Here is a 25,651-nt window from a genome sequence, read left to right as displayed (position 1 = left end):
ATCAAGCTGACTTGCTTTTGACTCCTCCTTTAATTTATAACACTTTGAAATTGTTCAGTCTAGTTCTTCAGTTCTTGATGTTAAACCATGATGAATTTGTAAAAGATATGGCTGGTATAACTTGGGTTTTATTATTTATGTTTGATGATTAAACTTCTGTAGCAGAGGATTTGGATGATTTTTCAATGTTTGTATAAATTTGAATTTTAAATTTTCCGAAAACTCTTCAATTGGTGCTATGTCCAAAACGTCATGTAAAAATTTATTGGATGTTGTGTAATCAGCTCCAGCAATTGTGCGCAGAACTGTTCTTTGTACACCACGCAGCCTTCTCAGTAGAGACCCATTGACAGATGACCAAGCTGGATATGCATATAGGAGGCTAGCTCTGATTATTGTTATATAGAAAGTTTTCTTAGTCCACAAACTCAGCGATGGCGACTTGAATAAAGGATACAAACGTTGAAACATAGCATATCCTTTGGCAGCAATTTTATTCATGTGAGGCTTAAAAGAAAGTCTATGGTCCAAAAGTATTCCCAAATAAGTTGTTTCTTTTTGATTTGGAATTACTACATCAAAAAGTTTCAGTTCAAATGGTTCTTGCGGTCTTCTTTTAGTGAAAATTACTACAGAACTCTTAGAGGCATTGATTTTTATTTTCCAATTTATGAGCCAATTTTCTATCTTGTTTAAGTAATCCTGTAAATTATTATATGCAATGTGAATATCCATGTCTGAAGTGAATATAACTGTGTCATCAGCATACTGGGCGAAGCGACAGTTTTTGTGGCGAGGGAAATCTGCTGTATAGATATTAAAAAGTGTAGGTGATAAAACTGCACCTTGAGGAACACCTGCATTTATTATTTTTTCGGAAGAGAATGTGTTATTGATTTTCACTTTGAAGGTTCTTTCTGTTAGGAAGCTCTTTATGATATGCACATAGGTATCAGGTAGGTCAGACGTTATCAATTTTATAAGCAAACCTTGAGGCCATACTGTATCGAATGCTTTTTCAACATCTAGGAAGACACAAACTGTGTGTTGACCACTAACTATAGTGGAATTTATGTGATTACATAAACGATAGAGTTGATGTGTTGTACTGTGGTGTTCTCTGAATCCAAACTGTTCATTAGGTATGTAACATTTTTGTTGTGAAATAAATTTTAAGATGATTCTTTCCAGGATTTTACTCATAGTATTTAATAAAGTAATTGGTCTTAAATTTTCCGGATATAATGGACTCTTTCCTGGTTTTGGGAGTGCAATAATAACTCCTTTCTTCCATTCATAGGGAAAATAATTTAATCGAAGACAAGAGTTGAAAATCTTTGTGAGATGTGTTACAGCTGGTAAAGGAAGATTTTGTAATAACTGATTATGAACATGATCAGGACCAGGTGATTTCGTAGCGTTTAGATCTTTTATTATGTTTCTTACTTCTGAAGGACAAATAATTTCTGGTGAACTTTCTGGACATTTACTGAAATAGTTTTGAAGTATGAATTCTACATCACGAGTGAAATTATCATTACATTTTGCAAGACTGTTTGTTTGAAACCGTGATTGTAAATCTCTGGCAATAATATCTGCTTTGCCTTGATCGCTATACACAACTGTTCCATCACAGTTCTTCAGCGCATGGTTTTCAGGTCTGGTTCTTTTCCCTGTCAAGGCACGACTAATTTTCCACAATTTTGAAGGTTCTGATTCACAAAGAAGAAGTTTTTCATCAAAATTATCCTGTCTGAGTTCTGTAAGTAAGTTCTTGACTTCTTTTTGAATTTTGTTCAGTGCAGTTTTATCTGCACGAATCTTGTATTTCTGCCATCTTCTTCTGAGTACCCTTTTACGACTTAGAAGTGATTCAAGTTCTATATTTTTATATTGCACTTGTTTATATGACTTGTAATGAGTAACTCTTTCGAAGGCATCTTTAATTGTATATGTGTATATTTGTATAGCTGTATCTATATCACTTTTAGTTTGAATTGTTGGATTTCCAGGGATATTGGTAAGAATTTCTTTGTACAAATCCCAATCCGTAATTCTTTCACTCCTCGTGAAAAGTGTGTGACCTTCGCTCGAATCAATGGTTAGTAGTACAGGATTGTGATCAGAATTTAAGTCAGCTGTTGTTGTAACAGACAGTATGTTTGCAGTATGATGAAATAGGGCCACATCTAGAATATCAGGTGCAGATCTAGCATTATGAGGGTAAAATGTTGGGATGTCAGGAGTTACAATTGCATAATTATTTTGAGTACTGTGAATCTGTAAGACTTTCCCTCTTGAGTTCTGAGTTAAAGAGTTCCAACTTTGATGTTTAGCGTTTAAATCTCCTAAAATAATGAAATTTTTGGTAGTATGTATGAGCTTATCTAAGTCTGATAAGAGCAAAGGTTTTGTAGGTTGGTTGTACACAGCTGCTATTGTTGTTTCACGATGATTGAGCAATATAGTTATGGCAGTACATTCAACATTTTCCAGGTTCGATATTTTAATAGGATTGTGAGAAATAGTTTTCTTAATTAGTATTGCAGTTCCACCACCTGGTTTATTTTCCCTATCAGTTCTGTAGATTTTATAATTCTTGATTTTTATATTGTCTGTTCGATTTAAATGTGTTTCATTTACACAAGCAATGTCAACAGTGTTGTCTTGCAAGAACTTTGTAAATTCTAATAGTTGATTTTTCAGTCCGTTTGCATTGAAGTTTAAAATAATAAGTGGTTTTGAAATTACTGATTTAGGGTGTGCAGCCATCTGCAGTTGAGAAGGTCAGTACACTTTCTATCAGAATAATAATTTTAGACCATGTGTCATTACATTGTCCAAGCTTTTGTGAAACTTCACTTAATTTCTTTAAAATTTGTTGCAGGTTTATGTTTTTGAAAATATTCAGAATGGATTTCAGATCCTCCGTGGTGGACGAAGTATTTGATGTGTACATGTTTTGTTGGCTTTGAGGGAACCTTCTCTTTGGCAGTGGAGGAAATTCTTTATTATTGAGTGTAGGTGGCATTGATTGTTGTACAGGCTTACTTGATAATCTCATATTGAAAAGGTCAATATGTTTTTTAAAAACTGGACATTCTCTGTAGTTTGAGGTGTGCTCTCCCTGACAATTTGCACATTTAGGGGTATAATCGGGCCCTTTGAATGGACAATGAGCTATTAAATGTTTATCCCCACATTTTAAGCATCTTGGTTCTCGTTTACAACCTGAAAATACATGTCCAAAAGATTGGCAATTATGACATTGACGTAAACGAGGTTGAGGGTTATAAGCCTCGACTTTAATGATGATGTTGTTTATGCTGTTTAATTGCAATATTTCTCTTGATTTTGGATTATTTTCCAATGTAATTTGAAAGATGGGTAATCTGTAAGAATAATTCTCATCATTTTTGTTTTGTATCCATTGTTGAACATTCAATACTGGAAAGTTGAGAGACTTAAGTTCGTCTGAAATTTCCGCTTCTGTGATATTGGGTGGAAGATTTTTAATCAGAACTCTTATCGGACGATTGTTGGTCGAAGTAAAAGAATAAAATTCATATTTGTTAGCACTGAAAATATCCACGAGTCTATTGTAATCTTTATCATTATCGCACAAATATTTGATACCTTCATTGGAATAAACAATTCTTAGGTTGTTTGTTGGCAATATTATGATAAAGCTCGATCTTTCTGCCATCTATTTTCAGAAGATGAAATTAGTACGTATAGTAACACACCCAGTGGCAAAAAGTATAACTAGTTACACCATACCACTTTCAGCGCACTGGGTGTCGAGTAAGTTAAACTATATTCGAAGTATAAAAGGGCCTCTAATATGCGAAACGGGAAAACCAATATCTTACCCACCCTATTATACATACCCATGACGCTGTAATGGATAAATATGTTATTAAAACGTTGGCAATGTTATGATAAAGCTCGATCTTTCTGCCATCTATTTTCAGAAGATGAAATTAGTACGTATAGTAACACACCCAGTGGCAAAAAGTATAACTAGTTACACCATGCCACTTCAGCGCACTGGGTGTCGAGTAAGTTAAACTATATTCGAAGTATAAAAGGGCCTCTAATATGCGAAACGGGAAAACCAATATCTTACCCACCCTATTATACATACCCATGACGCTGTAATGGATAAATATGTTATTAAGACGTTGGCAATGTTATGATAAAGCTCGATCTTTCTGCCATCTATTTTCAGAAGATGAAATTAGTACGTATAGTAACATACCCAGTGGCAAAAAGTATAACTAGTTACACCATGCCACTTCAGCGCACTGGGTGTCGAGTAAGTTAAACTATATTCGAAGTATAAAAGGGCCTCTAATATGCGAAACGGGAAAACCAATATCTTACCCACCCTATTATACATACCCATGACGCTGTAATGGATAAATATGTTATTAAGACGTTGGCAATGTTATGATAAAGCTCGATCTTTCTGCCATCTATTTTGAGAAGATGAAATTAGTATGTATAGTAACACACCCAGTGGCAAAAAGTATAACTAGTTACACCATGCAACTTTCAGCGCACTGGGTGTCGAGTAAGTTAAAACTATATTCGAAGTATAAAAGCGCCTCAAATGTGCGAAACGGGAAATCCAATATCTTACCCATCCCATTATACATACCCACAATGCTGTCATGGATAAATATGTTATTAATACGTTGGCAATGCCTCAGTAAATGTATGAAGCTTGTTCTTCATTTGACTTACATGGACAAATATATATCATGATGCGCAACTTATGTAGTTTCGCACTCCACACGATAGAGGCGTTATGGTAAAGCTCGATCTTTCTGCCATCTATTTTCTGAAGACGAAGTTAGTACATATAGTAACGCACCCAATGGCAAAACGTATAACTAGTTACACCGTGCAATTTTCAGCGCACTGGGTGTCGAGTAAGTTAAACTATATTCGAAGTATAAAAGCGCCTTTAATGTGCGAAACGGGAATTCCAATATCTTATCCACCCTATTATACATTTACCCATGACGCTACTGTATTCTGTAAACATGAAAGTCAAACGAAAAACAAGCTTCTGAATATATGCAGTTGATTTAAATTAAGATAATGAAACATTTAAACAAATGTTACTAGAATGAAACAGGACAACCTAATTTTCTTCTTACCTTGCTCACTTTTAAATTCCAAAGTTTAGTTTTACAGCATTTTCCTGGCATGCAAGTTAACAAAAAGTAACAATAGGTTATGTTAGGCATATGAATATGTAATGTACCGGCTACCGTCACAAAATCAAAATCTATAAAACTTTCAACCTGTGCTAACAGGATTACCGGCTGATAATTATTGTACGCTTCTACTTTACCATTAGGTTCAACTTCTATGCATAGAGAGTCCATTTATTTTTGTATTAAAGAAAGTGCTCAGTTGGTAGAGCAGCTGGCTACGGACTGGAAGGTCCGGGGTTCGATCCCAGGTGGTGACAGGATTTTTTCTCGTTGCCAAACTTTCAGAACGGCCCCGAGGTTCACTCAGCCTCCTACAAAATTGAGTACCGGGTCTTTCCCGGGGGTAAAAGGCGGCCAGAGCGTGGTACCGACCACACCACCTCATTCTAGTGCCGAGGTCATGGAAAGCATGGAGCTCTACCTCCATGCCCTCCCAAGTGCCTTCATGGCATGTTACGGGGATACCTTTACCTTTTTACCTCCACAACAATAGAGATATGATGCAAAGCGAGCGAATCCAATAATAATAAAAGATATATTCACCACCTACATTAATTTTTGTATCTTGCATTAACTTACTACTTCAAAAAATTCTCTGCAAAAATTATTTGTATCAATCAATACTAAATTTCAATAATTGATTAAATGGCGATCTTACTCGTGTTAATTATGTAAGCATGTGCGGCTTACAGCTGTTTCGGTGCTATTCGACACCATCCTCAGAGCCTCAGAGTAAGATCACCATTTAATCAGTTATTTATATTTAAGCGTTAAAAGTAGTGTAGGAAAGATTCAACATGGACTAAATTTCAGTTCTCAATGTTCTCTGAACACAATGTTTTTTGGTACCATAAATTCGGCATTCACCTTCTTATCTTGTATATAGGAACCAGTTAGTAATTCTCCAGAAAAGCTAGGCCTACACCTAAGACGTACAATTTTCTTTTGCTTCACTAGTTCTATGAGATGTATATAGTGATAAACACGTGGTTTTAGTTTACAGCACAATTACTTTCAACATAAAAGTCGTTTGATGCTTAGATACCTGTATATTCTAATGCACTGTTGTAGTCCCTGCCCCCACTTGCTACATATAAAATACACGAGAGGTTCAGGACGCAATACTAGGTAAACTAAACATTTTCCTAGTGATTCGTCCTGGACCTCTCATATGTAATGTTGGGAGTTAGTAATAAGTTTGGGGGAGGAGATGACTACAACAGTGCGTTAGAATAGACTATACAGTACATGTATCAAACGAATTTTATGTTGAAAGAATTTGTGGCTGCAAACTAACACCATGTGTTTATCACTATATTTATAGTTATACATCTCACAGAAGCCAGTGAAGCAAAAGAAGATTGTGCCTTCTTTGGTGTAGTTTTCTGGAAAATTACAACTAGTTTTATTTTTCTACATTTGTATGATCGTGCAAGTAATCCATTTGTTGTTTGTACATATATATTACGGTATACCAAAAATATTATGTTTTATTTAACGACACTCGCAACTGCAGAGGTTATATCAGTGTCGCCGGATGTGCCGGAATTTTGTCCCGCAGGAGTTCTTTTACATGCCAGTAAATCTACTGACATGAACCTGTAAATCTACTGACATGAACACTTAAATGCCATCGACCTGGCCCGGGATCGAACCCGCAACCTTGGGCATAGAAGGCCAGCACTATACCAACTCGCCAACCAGGTCGACTGGTATATCAGTGAACGCATCTAAGTTTAATTAATGACATTTTAAATAATGATTTTCATATCCATGCACAGGATCGCCCCATAGGAATTGTGATCCCCCCCCCCCCCAAACATTTTGTCAGGATCCATTTCTTTGCCAATATTTTAAAGAATGTTGAAATTCTATAATTTCTAAAACAACAAATTAAGTAGTGGTGTCCGTCCCCTCCTACTGGAGTCTTTATCATGCATAATTTTAGGTCACATAGGCCTATCATATAATTGTATTAAGATATCAAGAACATCTCAGATTTAAAATAATATTATGATAAAATATTAAAATTCTAAGATCTTTTTTAATATATTTTAATACTAATGAGTTTTAAAAGGGGAGGAGAAAGATATAGGCCTATATATTTTTAATTCGTCATATCGCTTGACAATAGCCTGATTGCAATTCAATCCCTCACTATTTTACAATATCATAATTTGTTAAAAATTAAGATACATAGATCATATGCTGAGACTAAGACGAAGGCGGAAAATAGGAAAGCTTGGAGAATGCTGAGTTTGCAGTGAAAGACCTGCCCTTGGGCAGAACACAATCAATGAATGGTTTGTTAGGTACTGTACATAGACTACATAGGCTAGTTATTTGAAAGATAAAATAGTTACCATCCCAACATATTAGGATAGGCCTACAATGATAGTGAAAACTGAAGTATTATTAAGGCAGTCTTAGATGTCTGATGTCTATGTTGTTGTTCCCAGTTTCTGTACCAATTGGAGAAAGTTCCCTCCCCCCCCCCCCCCCCCCAGAAATGTAAATTTATTTAAGTACCAGGTCGCAAACTGGACACCTGTCTTTTATAAGATGTATGTAATATTGTATATGATTCAGTATAACAAAACATATAATTTACTTTAAACATTTTCACCAAAAGTGAAGTGTTTTACAAGAAATCATTCATTCACTTTTTGTGAAATTTAAACACGAGAAATGGCTAAGCTATTGATCAGTGGATTTTATAAACTTGTCTCTGATACTTTCAATATATTATAATCACTAACCAACCAACCAACCAACCAACATCTTGTTGCACTGAAAGTCTATATGACCGGAGATCAAGCTGACTTGCTTTTGACTCCTCCTTTAATTTATAAACACTTTGAAATTGTTCATTCTAGTTCTTCAGTCCTTGATGTTAATCCATGATGAATTTATAAAAGATATGGCTGTATAACTTGGGTTTTATTGTTTATGCTTGATGATTAAACTTCTGTAGCAGAGGATTTGGATGATTTTTCAATGAAATAATCACTAAATAAGAAAGAGAAAAGGGAGAGACATCTAGTAGAAAAGTTTGCAAATTCTTTTACTTTCTTCAAATCTTGTTTCCATAATTTAACTTGACAGTAAAAATTACGAACTGGTACGCCTCGGATTCTATACTTTTACCATATATTACTTAACTGTTAGCAATCCCCACACACAAAGTTGTAAATACCTTAATATTCGGCACCATCTTTCGTACTAATTCAATTAAGATCAAAATTAAATTAGCCACCTGATGATGTGAATCTCAGTCACCATTGATTCAAACTTGTGGCATGCTAAAAATGCTGTTAGCTATTAGCATTGACAGTAATAAAGTTTATACATTTCCTTGTCTCTTGTTTAGTATTCATCCTTTTTTTTTTCTCCTCTGAAGCTGAATTTTAGATTACTGTTGAGCAAAATTTAAATTTAAATTTTCCTTATGCTATTGGATAACATTTAGCCAATTGCATGACATATATATTAAAGCATTGTTGGAGTACATTCATTTAACTTAAATGATATAACTAAGTATTAAATAATAAGTATGAATTTGTAATTATATGTTGGAACCTATATGTTATTGTGGAACTATGTTGAAAAAACAGTTGTATGCATAACAATAATAGTAATAATGTAATATTTAATTCATGAATTAAATTTATTTTTGTACATATTATGTAATTATTGTAATATTTGGCAACGTTGCTTTTAACATTTAGTTATCGTCAGTAATAATTCGTTAGCTGCACATTATTTAATCGGATTACGTATTGCTGTGTATGAAGAATAAAATAATTTAATTGCATTTTCTCGAATTGAAACCCCTGTGCATCTTATATCGACTTCACATCTTTGTGTTGTGAGATAAAAGTCAGGGTATATTGTGCTTTTATTAATTAGACACATAAACAAGATTCGGTGAAACTCAAGTTCGCAAATATCGAAACCGTTGCTTACGTGATAATCACGTAAGTAAGCAACGATCAAATCGCTTATGTCATTCACAATGTCGGAAGGTGGGTCGGCTGGTGTTACAGATCCAGTATCATTTTTGAAGGATTTTTTGGCAGGTGGAACTGCGGCTGCTATTTCCAAAACTATTGTAGCTCCTATAGAACGTGTAAAACTGTTGCTTCAAGTCCAGGACGTTTCCAAACAGCTCGCACCAGAGAAAAAGTACAAAGGTTAGTCAGCTAAAATTATCTCATTAATACGAATTTACACTTCATCTTGTTCTATACAGAGTAATGAAAATTCAGATGATAGATTCTCTTATTTTATGGTCAAATGATGAAACAATCTTATAACAGTTTGGATGCTTTGACTAACCAGGAGAGTCCAGCACATGATTCGAGAGAGATTAGGAGTTAAAAAATTACATTGGTGTTGGTGATAATGGTCCACAGCTGTGAAGTAATAGTTAATATGTCTGACCGTGAAACGAGCGGGCCCTGTTTCAAATCCTGGTTAGAACAAGTTACCTGGTTGAGGTTTTTCCGGAGTTTTCCCTCAACCAATTAAGAGCAAATGCTGGGTAATTTTCGACGCTGGACCCAGGACTCACCTCGCTAACATTATCACCTTAATCTCACTCAGATGCTAGATAACCACAGCAGTTGATAAAGCGTTGTAAAATAAATCGATTTAAAAAATGGTGTTAATGATGGTGATATGATGATGATGATGATGATGATGATGATGATGATGATGATGATGATGGTAGGTAATGATCGTTGTAATTACAGCATGATGTTTTTAATTTAATCTGTAATTGTGACTAAATTACATGAGCTCCATTTTTAATTCGTCTAGATCTAAATACCAGTATCATATTAGGTCATTTTTTTATTCATATAAGGTAAGCTAATTTTCTAATGATCCATGTCTCGGTACCAACAATCAGTCAATCAGTCTTCTTAATATACCGGTATCCAGCTGTTTGCTGACAACATAAAGTTCACTGTAGTCTATTCAGTTGTTGTTTTTCACGAGAAAAGAGGGGTATTTTGATCGGTGTTCATTATGGATGCCTGTTGCTAGTAGCCAGAGGTGGAGTATAGTCATCGGTATCAACAATGTGTTTGCTGATTTTCTTGTAGATGTTAAGCCAAGAGTCATTTTATAAACTTACTGAAGATCTAAACAGAATTTAGAACAGGATGTTCATGATGATGATGATGATAATAATAATAATAATAATAATAATAATAATAATGAACATCAATAGACATCCCTTTTCCTCTCCTAAATGTTGTATTAAGGATATGTAAAAGAAAAAGTGTGATTATGGGTACCGGTAGAAAACATCACTTTTCTTTTTCAGGTATTATTGATGCATTTGTCCGCATTCCACAGGAGCAAGGTTTCCTTAGCTTGTGGCGCGGGAATCTGGCCAATGTTCTCAGATATTTTCCTACACAGGCATTGAATTTTGCTTTTAAAGACAAGTTCAAGCAAATCTTCCTTGGAGGAGTGGACAAGAAAAAACAGTTTGGTCGCTACTTCTTGGGCAACTTGGCATCAGGAGGATGTGCTGGGGCTGCTTCTTTGGGATTTGTCTATCCCTTAGACTACGCCCGAACAAGGTGAAAGTTATTTTCATAACATATTTGCTAGTCAGAGTACATCCCTAATGATTCTAAGCTAAAAGGAGTACATTAATTTATTCATTTGGATGGGACCGGTGCCCACCCAGCATCGTGATGCACTTGGGGAGCTACGATAGGTAGCGAAATCCGGTTGCGAATACCAGCTATAACGGCTGGGGGGATCATCGCGCTAACCACACGATACCTCCATTCTGGTTGGATGATCGTCCACCTCTGCTTCGGCATGTGGGCGTGAGGCCAGCAGCCGGCTGGTCGGTCTAGGCCCTTCACGGGCTGTAGCGCCACGGACTACTAATGTAACTTATGAAGGAAACTTACATTACGGAATAGTTTCTAGCTTCTAGAGTTATTCATATTAAGTACCCTCGAGGTATGAGAAAAAAAATCGTATAAAATTCTGTATACGTAAGTAAAGGAAATATAAAAGTGTTACTGATGATATGATATCATCCAGAAAAATCAAAGTGACAGCACCAAAATTATTGAAGAACAGAGAACAGTTTGTATTTAGTTAAGTACAGTACTTTAAAAGATACTGTGAACAGTGCTCGTGTATAACTAAGTTGGTCTTATTTAGCTAATAGACTTCAGTATGTTGAGATTATAAATTACTTTAATGGATATAAAATGTAAATTTAAAGAAACGTATATTGATGTTAATGTTCCTCAGGGTTCCATTCTCGACCCTGTTGTGTTTATTGTTTCTGTTAATGGCCGACCCATATATACTACAATTGTTGTTGTTCAGTCAACTGTCCGAAGACAAGTCTGAACCTCACAAGTGATACCAAGAGGGCACCACTTATGAGGCAGCTGGGCCAGGAGATAATGGGATAGGGTGGCCAGTTCCTTTCCCTCTTCATTGCATACATCGCCGACTAGCTACATATTACACTAGTCAGAGTTCAGATGCATACAAACAATTGTTCTCCTCTGACACATATCATCAAGTGAGATGTACTGCCTAACAGATGTACATATCAGCCACAACCTCAATCAGAGGAAATTTAAATTATTATTATTTTTCGGTAATGTATGTGATGATACAAGGATTGTTTCTAGTGTTGAGAATTGTCATATTTCATTACTGGTACCCAAAACTTTGATGACTTGGTTTTATCATTTAACAAATGTGTTTTTAAGACTGTGCAGTGTGCGTATTTAAACTGTTTCAGTTTTAAGACGAATATGAATAAGGACAGTGTTAAATATCTGCAAAATACCAGTTTTTCATCGCTGTTGTTTGCAGAGAAGAGTGACATAAAAAGTTTAGGTCGTAATGCTTCTGACTTCATTATTTCTCAGGCATCATCAAGCAGAAATCAGACTTACTGTAGGAAATTTAATTTCTCTTTATTATAAGCATAAATGGCTATGTGGCTGTCCTGAAAGAAATGTCTTATTTTGCTTTCCGTGTTTATAGTTCGGAAGTGATGCGACTTGGACAAAAGCAAGGGTAAATGATTTAAACATTTAGCCAAGAAAGCTAAAAAACACAAAGATTTTGCAAAACATATTAAGTATGTCATAGATTTCGCTATGTTAGGAAAATTAAACATCGCAACTCAGCTAAGTGATGCTTACAGACAGCAAACAGACAGACATAATGAAAAAGTGAGACAATATCGAGAAATTCTCTCGAAAATTATAGACTGTATAAAGTTTTGCGGGAAATTTGAACTTCCATTACGTGGCCATGACGAAACCTTACAGTTATCGAATCCTAGTGTGTTTCGAAGATTACTTGAATTTGTTGGAAGTTAGATGAGACTCTCATAAAAACATTTTCTGAAGTCAAAAGTGTTTCCAGGAATTTCCTAGAATTCAGAATGAACTTCTTGACTGTATTCTGAAGGTGTGTCGTGATTAAATATCTGCTGAAATACAACAATCTAAATTTTTGTCAGTCATGTCAGACGATACAACTGATGTATCAGGTCATACACAGCAGGTTATTGTTTTCCATTACGAATTGGGCGGTGCTGTGCATGAAAGATTGTGGGAGTTGTTTAACTAAAAGCTGAAAATGCTGAAGTATTAGCGAAATACATTTTAGAGCAGTTGAATACAGTTCTGAATGGCGACCGTGACAAACTAATCACCCAGACCTACAACGGAGCAGCTGTAATGAGTGGAGAGAAGGCAAGTATACAAACAATTATTAAACAATCCTATAAATATGCACATCAGCTGAATTTAATCATAGAAAAGGCAGCATCACAGAATTCACAAGCTCGTATTTTTTCATTAGTCTTGCCACTATACCTGCATATTTTTATAAGTTGCCCTCACGATTAGCTGTGCTGGATAGTGTTTCTAGACGAATATCCGAAGAATCAAACACACGATGGAATTTTCATAGCCGATTAGTTAATACTGTTTTTGAAAATAAGTGGAGTTTAATAGAATGCTTTGGGAAACTTCAAATTGAAAGAAATCATTCTACTGTACAAGAAGCTACAGGGATTCTTCGTATGTTGAATGATCAGGACTTCAACTTTTGGCTAGAATTTTTTCATCATATCATGCCTCATGTGGATATTCTGTATATCCAGTTGCAGCTTCGTAATGAGAATTCCACCAGTAAATTCATTCCTTGAGGCAATCATGAAAGAACGAAACAAACTTCCTTCTGTTACTCATCAACAAGAAGAAACTCCTCCCATGAAGAAAAAGAAAAGGAAATTGCAAAATTTTGTCTCTGAGAAAGAGGTGTGTGATTTCATTTCTTGCCAGGTAAAACAGAGATCTGCTTTCAATAAACATTTGTCAGAGCAAAATTGTTAAATTTCTCTCTTTTCAAAGACAATATAAATCACATACAATTTTCTTCAGCTGAACTTAATGAAACCATTGAAGCTTTTGCTTTTTTGTCTGAACTATCTGTTTTGTGAGAGAGCCAAGGATTCCATAATATTTCTGGATTTCACGAAATCATCTTGGATACAGGAATCAGCGATTCTGCACAGAAGTGTTCACTCTCCTCAAAATAATTCTTATTATTCCCATGACTACTGCTCAGCCTGAGGGGTGTTTTTGTACATTGAAAAGAGTAAAGACTTTTCTTAGGAGTACAATGTGACTGCAACCTGTATATATTTTTGTGTGGCTTTACTTTGTTTATAATGTTTTTTTTTCTTTTTATTTCTATTATTGTATTTGTATTTCTGGTGTTGTGGAAGAGAAGGCCTGATGGCCTTAACTACACCAGAATAAATAAAGAAGACTGTCTTGCTGCTTTGGCAATGTTAAGCGTAGAAAAAGTGATGACTGAAAATATTGTTAATTTCAATGATAAAGTAATTAATAAATGTTCTAGTCGCAAAGAAAGAAGGTTAGGCTTCGTGTTCAAATAAAATTGTGAATAGAACAGTGAAATGTTATCTCCAATAAAATTAATAACACAGACCAATAGTGTATTCTTTAATTAAATTTTATAGCGTTTAGTGTTTCAAAACTTTAATTATAAACAAACATAAATATCAATGACAACAACAGCACCAGAACCAAAAAGGATTGGATCAGTGGTTGATTATGGCTTGAGCTTCAATACAGGTAAAATTTATTAATAAAATTAATTTTCGCTGTGGTATATAAGACATAATAATGCTGTACCGGTATATTGAAAATTTTAGTGCAGTCCTACCAAGCTAAAATCTCACGAGCCGCCACTGGTATCTGTTTCAAATCTTATTGTACTATACAACATGCGAAAGAAACAAAGAAATTGTGGAAGTTGTGGCTCTTGTTGCGAGTTGTAACTGTCTTCTCCTTTAACAAAGTAGTAAGATATGAATAACTGTATTAATGTAATTTTTTTATTATATTGCTTGCGTACACAACTCATACCAGCCCACTTTAAGCACTGGTTTAATTGTTGTATTTCAATTAATGAAAATGTTGTTATAGCTTCATTACATTACATTGCTGTAAATTGACGTCTGTATTAGAATAAAGTAGTTTTTATAATTATTGAAGTTTATAAACAGGCCCTGTATTATATCCTATTCCGTTTTGAAATTAATTTTTCTAAATGATTTATTATTGATTCTCTTGAAATGATCCCACCACCCTTCTGCATAGAATTTCTCAAATTAGTTGTGTGCCATCATCTCCTCTGAAGCCACTTCAAGCACTGATCTGAATTTGAATTTACTGCCACATGAGGTGTAGACTGTAACATACTTTGTTTTGACAGGCTTGCTGCTGACGTTGGCAAGCAGGCTTCTGATCGGGAATACCAGGGAATGGTGGACTGCATCGTGAAGACGTTCAAGACGGATGGCATGCATGGCCTGTACCGGGGTTTTATGGTGTCTGTGCAGGGCATAATCATATACCGTGCCTGCTACTTCGGATTCTTCGACACTGCAAAAGGCTTGCTGCCAGACCCCAAGAACACACCAATCGTTGTGTCGTATCTCATTGCACAGGTAATCACCAGTGGCATATACATTATTATTTTCTGAAGTGAGGGTGTTCAATCAGATTAATCATAAAATTATACTGTACAGTAATTAATATATTGGTGTACAATCTAGTGATTAGAAGTTGTGCACCGCCATTAAAATTTCTGACCCCGCCAGAAATCGAACCCAGGCCGGCTAGTCTGGAGGCAGATGTGCTACCACAGAGCTAACTCGGCAGACAATAATTGCTATATTAAAAAAATAAGAAAATATTATTTATTGTCAGTTATGACTCCTTCTATCTTATTGTGTTATTGTTTAATCATTTTCACTGAGCATTTTACTAAAAACGAAAATATGTTAAAGTGGACAAAAAATGAATCCCCTTGTTGAAGTAATTGTTCGAAATATACAGTGATATTTCAATTTTTCTCTTTTATTATAGTACATACTATTTGCTGATTACAAATTTAAAAAATTGTTCAAAATTAAGTATTTTTGTAATAAAACTGTGGTCTGTTCAGTATATGAGGATGGGTGTCAAGAAAGTGATGTGCAACATTTTCCAGATCCACGCTGAAGTAATTGTTAAAACATTTACAATAACATTTCCATTTTTTATTATAGTACATACTATTTGCTGATAACAAATGTAAAAAAAATCGTTCAAAATAAATATTTTTGTAGTGGTAACAAAGTACCCCCCCCCCCTCCCTGTTGGTACTGCATGTTATTTAAAATATCTTGGTACTGGTATTGCTAGGGTTAACAGCGTTTATAAAGGAGTAATATTATTGGTTAAAAACAGTAATAAAATTAATATTTTCTATCCATTAAGATTATCTTAATGCATATATTTTCTGAACATATTACGCCAAAACAAATGTCAAATGGAAGTAAATTATTGCAATCACTTTTTGTTATTCTACAAGTGGGCTCATAGATGTCACTAGTGCTGAGAACTGTAGACCACTTAGTTCGTCAAAGACTTTCCAGAGTGCACCACAGATAGTGGTCTATATTATACTCATAATGAATGCTGATGATTATGGAGAATTGTTGAGATGTCACGGGGAACTGAAGTACCCAGAGAAAACTCCCTGTATTGCCTGGATCGTGTGCTTGTCCAACACAAGTTGTTAGATTATGCTATAAATATCTGCTCTAGTAACATGGCTGGTTGATTCCTAATGATATTAATAATTGATTTGCATCATATTCTCTCTAGCTTCTCATAGGACAGAAATTTCTTCATTCTTCTGCTTGTCTCTCTTTAGCACTTTACAAGTCAGCAGATCCTATTCATTCAGTAGGCCTATATTCTTTTCTAACAAAATGAGAAATGAAGCTGTAGGTACTGGAAAAAGTGAGTGAAGAAAGAATAATGCTGAAACTTACCAGAGGAGGAAAAAGAATTGTCTGGGTCACTGGCTGAGAAGAAACTGCCTACTGAAGGATGCACTGGAAGGAATGGTGAATGGGAGAAAAGTTCGGGGCAGAAGATGGTAGCCGACATTAAGATATATGAATCGTATGCGGAGACTAAGAAGAAGGCAGAAATGAAAGAAGATTGGACAATGCTGAGTTTGCAGTGAAGAAGCTGCCCTTGGGCAGAAAACTATGAATGAATTATTTTCTATACCGCAAATCTCTTGCATTATTGGTTCATACAAAATGAGTCAAAGACCCCAGTTATTGAAGGTGATTGATTGCTGATGTTAAATGAGGTTATTTTCATTGCAGGTGGTAACAATAGTGTCTGGCCTGGTATCTTACCCACTAGACACAGTTCGCAGGCGAATGATGATGCAATCTGGACGAGCCAAGGAACAAATGGAGTACAAGAACACGATGGACTGCTGGATCAAAATATTCCAGAAGGAAGGCGGTGCTGCCTTCTTCAAAGGTGCCTTGTCCAACATCTTTCGAGGAATCGGTGGTGCCCTGGTGCTTGTGCTGTATGATGAAATTCAGAAGATTGGGGAGAGGGTCGCAACAAAAAAGAAGTAAAATTTCTAACAATAAAGGTTGCTATTCACCAGTGAGTTGAAGGGTAACACTTTTTTATGTTTCAGGTTGTTATTTTCATGCGACACAAGAATATCGTAAGCTTCTTTTGTATCTGATATGTAGTAGTAATAATAATATGATAAAATGCATGAATGTTGTATTGATTTGAACCATGTTAAATAGCACGTAATTGTTCGTTCTCAGTGTACATTTATAAGAATAGTTTTCATTGTGAATTTATCTTCTGTTTCAAATGACAAAGAAAGCAATTAGCATTAAGATTATGTGAATCAGTTATAATGAAATGACAGGCATTCAACTGTATACATTACTAAGAATGGTTCTGTTGTAACTGTAGTAAAACAAATAAATATTGTTATGCTGTGATACTTTTGTATTCTCTTGTCAGTGGTTAATATACTGTTGTTGACCAATGACACTGGGAATTAGTTGACTGACCATTTTCCCTCTGGCTTCCCAATATAAGCCTTCAGGCTCAGGCTGTTGAGTCTGCATTTTTCTAGGTGGTTTCTATCAAGAACCATTCCATTTTCTTTGGGTATCATGCACTGATTAATTGGAAGACAATGCAACTCAAATAAGTGATCAGCTAGACGTCATGCCCTGTTTCTAATTTAAAAGTGACTACTGCCGTTCTCCTTGGCATCTTGAATATATCTGTTCTGTCCTTGTAGTTTTTGTCCTTTAACTGAGTTTCATCAGTACTGTTCTTTTCTTTATGAACTATTGTTTTTTTTTTTTTTTCTAATGCTTTGGATTTCTTTTATATTCCATTTAATGTCCCAACAGTGCTTCATTAGCTAGGTTGGTATATCTTCTTGGTTTTTCGTTCTCTGTTCATTATAGCAGCCTATGTGGTTGTTTACAGATGGTGCATTGTGGTGAGGTGTAGATGTTGAATCTGTGAAGGTGTGTAGCCAAGAAATCATGTCCACTAGGTAGTCAAAATAATGCTACAACTTTGTATTATTTTATGTTGAAAATATGCTTTGATAATTCCGCTTTATTGACTGTTTTCTTCCTCACTGTGGCACTTCTTTTTGCTAGTTTATTTACACATTAATTTCTCATGATTCCTACATAGGCGGGTATCCTTTGTAACAGAACTTGCTTATTTCTTGCCTTAAAGCACAAAGGATATAATCTGAGTGGAAGGACTGGAATAAGGTTTTAGGTTGGGGCAGTTGGGAATATCATAAGGAAAGGTTGTGTTAATACTGGTGATTCTTTATTGTAGTACTGGAGGGCAAATTTATTATGATGATGTATTAAATGAGTGAAGGTGAAAGGTAAATAGAAGTGACAGTAAAAATGAGAGAATGATATTTTGAAGCCATTATTGCTATAACAACCAATCTGTCACCTTAAAGTAAAGGAATAACGTATTGTTGAAAAAATTATACACTATCTGATGAAGCTTAACAAAAGGATAAAGTTTTCAATTGGATACTTGCATATTGTGGATTATCTGATAATGAAGCTACTGAAAGCCTTGCTAAGAAGCGAAGTAGTATCTTACAAAACCCCATGTCAACTTTACCAAAAGATTAATCAACTCAAAATCTCAAGATATAATATCATACTATTTCCACGAAATTTCAAGTAATAAAAGATCGAAATATCTCAATGTACAACAAAATATGATTCTTGGGTACCGGTACTATATTCAAGGAAAGAGCAGTGGCATCCTTTCGATTTCTCACTGGACACGATTGATTGTCAAAACACTTAAACATAATTGGAATTATTTCTTCACAGCTTTGTCCATTGTGCAGCCTTGAGAAAGAAATGGATCAAATTCATCTTCAGCGATGTTCAATTGTTTCCTCTAATCTAAACTCACTGTGTATGAGAAAAAATGGAGAGCAAGATATTTAATGACCACTGCCAAGAACTCAACATTAGTTAACAACAATAACAACTTTTCCAGGGAATTTCTTACCTTCTCCATCGTTTTCTGTAATTCAATACCGTATATTGTTTTTATGTTTTCTTTGTAGGTTACTTTATGATGCTTTATCAACATCTTAGGTTATTTAGCGTCTGAATGAGATAAAGGTGATAATGCCGGTGAAATGAGTCCAGGGTCCAGCACCGATAGTTACCCAGCATTTGCTCATATTGGATTGAGAGAAAACCCCAGAAAAAACCTCAACCAAGTAAATTGCCCCAACTGGGAATCGAACCCAGGTCACCTGGTTTTGCCAGATATGCTAACCATTACTCCACAGATGTGGACCTGTTTTTGTATTCCTGCAAACAATCCCACCTTGATGTTTTCATTTCCACATAGTGCTGCTGCTAGATCACTGATGCAAACATTGGAGAGAGTGGCACTTATTACACCACATTGTGCGAATTCGACTCCAGTTTGCATCCATTTTGATAGTGCTGTTCTGTATCTAACTGCAATCCATCTTTGACTCAAGAAATCCTGAAAACACTTTAGCATACGACCTGTTATGCTATATATTCTCATTTTATGGAGTAATTTATCACGCAAAACGTTATCAAATGCTCTATTAAAGTCAATGAAAAGAGCTAAGGTTAACATAGTAGTTAATATAGAATATTACAACTATACAAAAATTAAGTAGGCATAGCATATTTACTAGCCTGTAAAATGCATTTTTTTTTCCTAAAAGTTTTTCTTAAAAACGGGGTGCATCTTTTATACTGAAAGCTGTCATGGAGAGTAGCTCTTAGTAACAGATCCAACAGATAGGCTCCCTGATTTCCTGATTATGGAGATTACACGTAACTCAGAAACATTGGATGCCTCTAAATGTATGCTACCCAAAAATTTCACGCAATGAACAAGATAAATATCTCAAATCAAATGACAGAGGCGCTGTTAATGAGTGCATTTTGAAACATCTCAAAATACTCACACTGTCACATCTACACAGCAGATAATAGGGCCTATATGAACACATACTGACTGTAAAGCAGAAGCGGATTTTCAGAGGAGGCAAGGAAGGCCATGCCATGAGGCAAAGAACTGTTTTCAGAACATAGGAGAAGTGATAGTAGGAGGAAGAAGAATAAAGTGCATAAGATTTGCTGATGAAATGGTGTTGTTAACAGAAGAGGAGATATGCTACTGAAGCTAAATGACAGCTGTGAGCAGTATGGGATGAAGATAAATGCCAACAAGACGAAGACCATGGTCATAGGAAGACAAGTAAAGAAGGTAAACTTTCGAATTCTAATTGAGGCAGTAGAGCAAGTGGACAGCTTCAAATACTTGGGGTGTACTATAAGCAGTAACATGAGCTGCTGCCAGGGAGTCAAAAGAAGAATAGCAATGGCAAAGAAAGCTTTTAAGGGGAGTCTGTACTGCCTATCCCAGCAATGAAAATTTCATCTAATTTAGGTGCACTTTTCTCAGGACTTACATAAGATACACATTTGAAATTTTCAGGGGTTATTCTTCAAGTATTATTGTATGTAACAGGCTAAAATTACGGTCTTTATCTTTTATTACTCTGCTTTACACTGGGTGAGAAGAAACTGCCTACTGAAAGATGCACTGGAAAGAATTGTGAACAGGAGAAAAGTTCAGAGTAGAAGAAGATATCAGACAATAGACAACATTAAGATATATGGATCGTGTGCAGAGACTAATATGAAACATTGGAGAATTCTGGGCTTGCAGTGAAAGACTTGTCCTTGAACAGAAGATTATGAATGAATGAATATGATAGCATTCATTTCAGCTAAGGTAGGATCATAGAAATGTTACAGCAATTGAAGGGAAATTTTTCTTTTATGTTAATAAAATATTACTATTCAATACGAGCAAATTTTGTCAAGCAGACAACATCCAGTTGGTAATGTTCACTCAGTATAGATAGTACAAGTAATTTGAATGGATAAAACAACACTGCAACCTATACAATGTTAGAGCTCTTGCAGTGTCTGCATCGACATCGAGCAGACTGCAATATGTATGAGAGAGCTGATAGGCAATATAATGACGCAATTCCCTGTAACCATGACAACAGCAGTTCAACCAATAAGATAGCTGGTTAGCAGAATGTTTAAAACTGAAGTAGAAGGTATGAATATGTAGAAATTTGGTTAATTTTGTTCAATATACTGCCTAATTATTTTAAAGCTTTGAAGGACCATGAGAAAAGGTTTCGAACAAAATTAACCAAAGTTTTCTCCAACCATAAGGCAAATGCCAGGTAATCTATGGCGAATCTTCGACCTCAATTCACTTCATCTTGCCAAAAAATTGTAATCTTGTAAAATGTTTACTTGTTCCACATCTTAAAGCTTCAATGCTAATGTAAGATCTTTGGAATGGAATAAATGAAATGAAAAAAAAAATTATAAGCATTCATGACATTGTCAGTGCTAGTACACAAGAAAAATGACTTAACATACAATATACAATTCTAAGTAAGCTTAGCATGCAAAATTATAATTCATTTAATTACACACTGAAAGTGAAAAACAGTATCGATTACGCAAGGTGAAGAGGTGAGAATGAGATAGTCCAAAGCCACATTTTAACAAAAATGGTTTTTTGTGCGAGTTCCTTTCTTGTACATAAAAGTTACTCAACAAATGACGTAACTACACACTGAAGAAATTATGAAATTGCACCAAATAGAATTAGACTCAAACCTTTGACAAAATCTCCTGTAAAATTTTATCTGTGTGGCTTCGGACTATTATTATTCTCGACCTTCATATTATTTTATAATACTAAGCAACATGTAAAAAAATCATTCTTACTTTTACAAGTTCGACCTCCCAAGCACCTGGTACCCCTGTTGAACGTACGTCATGGTAACACATAATCCTTCCAGTGTCTCCAGGTGTGTGTGGCACTGTCCCATGCAGTCTTGACTTCAACTCTGGTTTACCTGGAACATAAAATGATCAAGGGTAGTATCGAGGTAAGAATTTTAATTACTAAAATTTTTAATTTAGATATTCATTTGTGCAAAATGGCATAAAATGTTCTTTGCCTCTTTTTTTAATTTTCCCATGTTTAGTTCTTTAATATTTTTTTGGAAGTTTTCTTTTTTTGTATGAATTGCTGTCTCTATGTGATATGCTGTTAAGACATCTGATAAGCCTGTGGTAGTTCAAATGTATGTTTTTGGATGTTCTGGTGCTATACTCATGATAGCTTCAATAGCAGCCATTGAAGAAGAGAAAAGATCACTCATAAGGAAAGAAATTCGGACATTATGTTGATCCTAAAGAAACAGATGATAAAACAATTTTATTTTGTCAAGCAAATGGCTTTTTAAAATAAAGGATGATGGCTGATACAAAGCAAGGCTGTAGTTAGCAACAGTTTCTTAACAGTACCGGTACTGGTACTATTTGCTATTGCTTCACAAAATTATTTCAGAATAAAGAATTTTGATATTAAAACTGCTCTTCTATATGAAAAATTAGATGAGAAAATCTACATGTATGTACCAGATGGTTTTTGTGAAAAAAAATAAAATATGCTTGTTACAGAAATCTCTGTAAGGTCTTAAATAAGCTCCATCGAAATGGAATCAAACTCTGAAACATTTTCTAGACGCCAAAGGACTGAAGTTGTAGAAAACTATAAAGAATGGTCCAAGGAGATCATTATTTTTAATGACACCATGTAGCTACTTATTTTTGGATTTTTCAGGTGTCAAAACATACAAAATATTTTTACCGTTATAAACTATTAGTTTGCAAAATTGCATCATATTGTGATGGCAGGCCGAATAATCTCGGCACTTCAGGGAACTTCGTGCGCGTCCGGCAGAGGAGAGGGGGCGCGAGGAGGCGACACGCTGTTCCGCGGCAGAGAGGGGGAAGTAATGCGCCTGCGACTGAGGGAAGAAATCCAGAGAAGCAGAGAGGCACCATCTTCTCGGCATCTGTAGATTGATCACGAAATCGTACTCACTGGAAACTATGGTTTGGTTATAAAGAGGAGACGCAAATGAGCTGAGCAGTTGAAGTAGCAGTCGTTGCTAGTTTTGGACAGCAAGGCAGTCAGTCTTGTGTAGCAGTGAAGCCAGCTTCGAGACCGGAGTTAGACTTGAGTGTGTCCATAACTGTGGGAGCGTCCTGGCCAGTGGACTGTCGCCGGAAGTCCTGAGTTTGAGTGCAGTGGACCGCAGTTGGGAGACCTGAGTTCGAAGTTCAGTGGACTGTCTCTGAAGGTCTGGGGTTCGAGATACTGTGAACTCGAGTGACTGAGCTAGAAGAACTAGCCAAGGCAAACAAACTGTGAACTGACAGTTTTGTGTTGTAAATAGTGCTTTGTGAGCATTAGTTAAGATTAGCAGTACATTGTTGTTCTCAATAATCCAAGTAAATTGTCATTGTCGTCTGTGGAGTGCAATAACGAATACTGTGTTACTGTGTGGAGTGGAAATCCCATTGTTGACGGGAGTGTTTACATTAAATTGTAGAAAATGATTATTGTTCAAACAATAAAATTACATTATTGTTTTGTATAAAGTTACAATATTATGATCCCATGTATGTATGAATAACAAAGTGAAATGGTTCAGTAGGCTATATAAATTTATCACTATGGAGAATAAGGAGACCATGAATTAAATTATCATGGATAAAAACTAACCTAAAACAACGGAATAACAGTTGCCCTTGAATGGCACCCAAGATTCCCTGGTCTCAGTCCAGTAGTTCTTTTCTCGTGAGGCTATTTGAAGTGAAGGGTCTACCAGAACCGACCATGAAACCTGGAAGAGTTAAAACGAATAAAATTAGGGATGAGATACAACAGACTGACCGAACAGTGTTGCTGAAAACATTAAACAATTTGTAAGCCATTGTTTGACAGTGAACTGACAACAACAGTGACACAATTAGAATAATTGTTAAATGGTTTTTAATGGCTTTTATTTCTTTCTATATTAATAATATAAGCTAGTTTAATTTCAATTGTGCATATCCATTTTCTAAGCCATCAATGCACTTTCTTACTAATTTATAAAAATGTTTTTATATTTTGTACATTTTGAGGCCTGAAAAAAAAAAAAAAAAAAAAAAAAAGAATACCAATTAAAAAGAGACTTTGACACAACCTTCATAAATGAAAAAGAGAGATTTTGAAAACATGTTCAAAATATTCCTTTTTTTTTTTCGCCCCTCTTGTAACTTTTGTATGCAGAGTGTCTTCATAATTTTGAAAATATTAAAGCTACAAGCTGTGCTCCATTCTTTCAGTCCTTGAATACGTAAAAGACAAAGGGTATACTCAGTACATTTGGAACGAAGATAAATATTCTTTTTCATACTGGAAATCGAACCTATGTCAGCTAGATTTGTGGTCAGAAACGCTACACATGAGTGACAGTTAAGGACTAGAAATAATTACCTATCGGTATTTAATAATAAATCTTTTATTTTTTACTGGAAGGAGCCTGGGAGGAACAGGAACAATTAAATTTTATGGGATGGGATTAAACAATTCTTTCTATCTTTCTGTTAAAGACGATACATTTTTAATGGTATATTTACATTCATATTAACATCATTGGCCAAAGCATATGTCTAGAAATAATATGTCAAAATTACAGATTACTTCCTAATTCATTTATGGTACACTTGTGATAGTGGATTTACTTTGCATCAGAGCTGCCCATAATGGAGAATGTTCCCACACCTATTTTCTCCACCACAAATTTAGAGTCCACAGTCCTAGAGAGATCAACTCTCTAGGACTTGAACCCAGGCCAAGATGGAAAGTCAATGCTCTCATTTTAACAAAATACCTGGCCACCAGTATAGCTCAAGTAGTAGTTGACTTGTCTGCTAATCCAAGGTTGCTCTAGGATGTGGGTTCAATTCCAGCTTGGGTTGATTATAAGGCGAATGCCGAATAATCCCATTGCCTCATCTTGCCAAATTTCATCTCACTATTATGCTTACCAATTCGATCAACTCTAACTTAGGAGTTGGTACAGTGTTGCTAAATAACCAACTAAAAACAATTGATATTAAAAATAATATTTCTATCAGGGACCTATATCCTAAATCAATATTAAAAAAAAAATAAACTTAGAAGGCAAGTTTTTCTCTCTCTTTTATATGAAATTTATTAATACATACTACTTTATCACTTTTTAACGCTTCAACTTCTTTACTGTGTTAATTTGTAAGAAATTACCTTGCTGACTAGTTTCGCAGTGTTGTAAATTGTTCAAAGCCTAGTCTATTTACTGTACCGGTACTTTATATTCTATACCTACGCATTTCTTATTTAAACAGTTTCTTTTTTTTAACTATCTGAAATTTTTTAGTGCTAGTAATTTTACTGATAACGAATATTTTGACGTTTTTTAAATAAAAAATGGTGTTTAGTTCGTTTCTTTCTTTATCT

At 35.2% G+C, this 25,651-nt stretch overlaps 1 protein-coding gene and 1 long non-coding RNA gene across 2 annotated transcripts; one reads left to right on the top strand and one right to left on the bottom strand.

Annotated features, from left to right (window-relative positions):
* Positions 1 to 8,857: 8,857 nt before the first annotated feature.
* LOC138702864 (uncharacterized) lies at positions 8,858 to 25,438 on the bottom strand. The gene is made up of 4 exons (XR_011332910.1): positions 25,381 to 25,438; positions 23,888 to 24,008; positions 22,036 to 22,166; positions 8,858 to 9,396 (listed from the first exon to the last, which is right to left on the bottom strand). It is a non-coding gene; the product is annotated as an uncharacterized lncRNA (long non-coding RNA).
* LOC138702861 (ADP/ATP translocase 3-like) lies at positions 9,232 to 17,652 on the top strand. The gene is made up of 4 exons (XM_069830215.1): positions 9,232 to 9,421; positions 10,561 to 10,822; positions 15,045 to 15,279; positions 16,999 to 17,652. Exons 1-4 carry the CDS (start codon positions 9,232 to 9,234, stop codon positions 17,263 to 17,265), a joined length of 954 nt encoding a protein of 317 aa, XP_069686316.1. The 3' UTR covers positions 17,266 to 17,652.
* Positions 25,439 to 25,651: the final 213 nt, after the last annotated feature.

The sequence above is a fragment of the Periplaneta americana genome, chromosome 7 (genome assembly GCF_040183065.1).
Source record: "Periplaneta americana isolate PAMFEO1 chromosome 7, P.americana_PAMFEO1_priV1, whole genome shotgun sequence".
Lineage (NCBI taxonomy): Eukaryota > Metazoa > Arthropoda > Insecta > Blattodea > Blattidae > Periplaneta > Periplaneta americana.
Note: the sequence above shows the minus strand (reverse complement) of the source record. Positions and strands in the feature narration are given on the sequence as shown.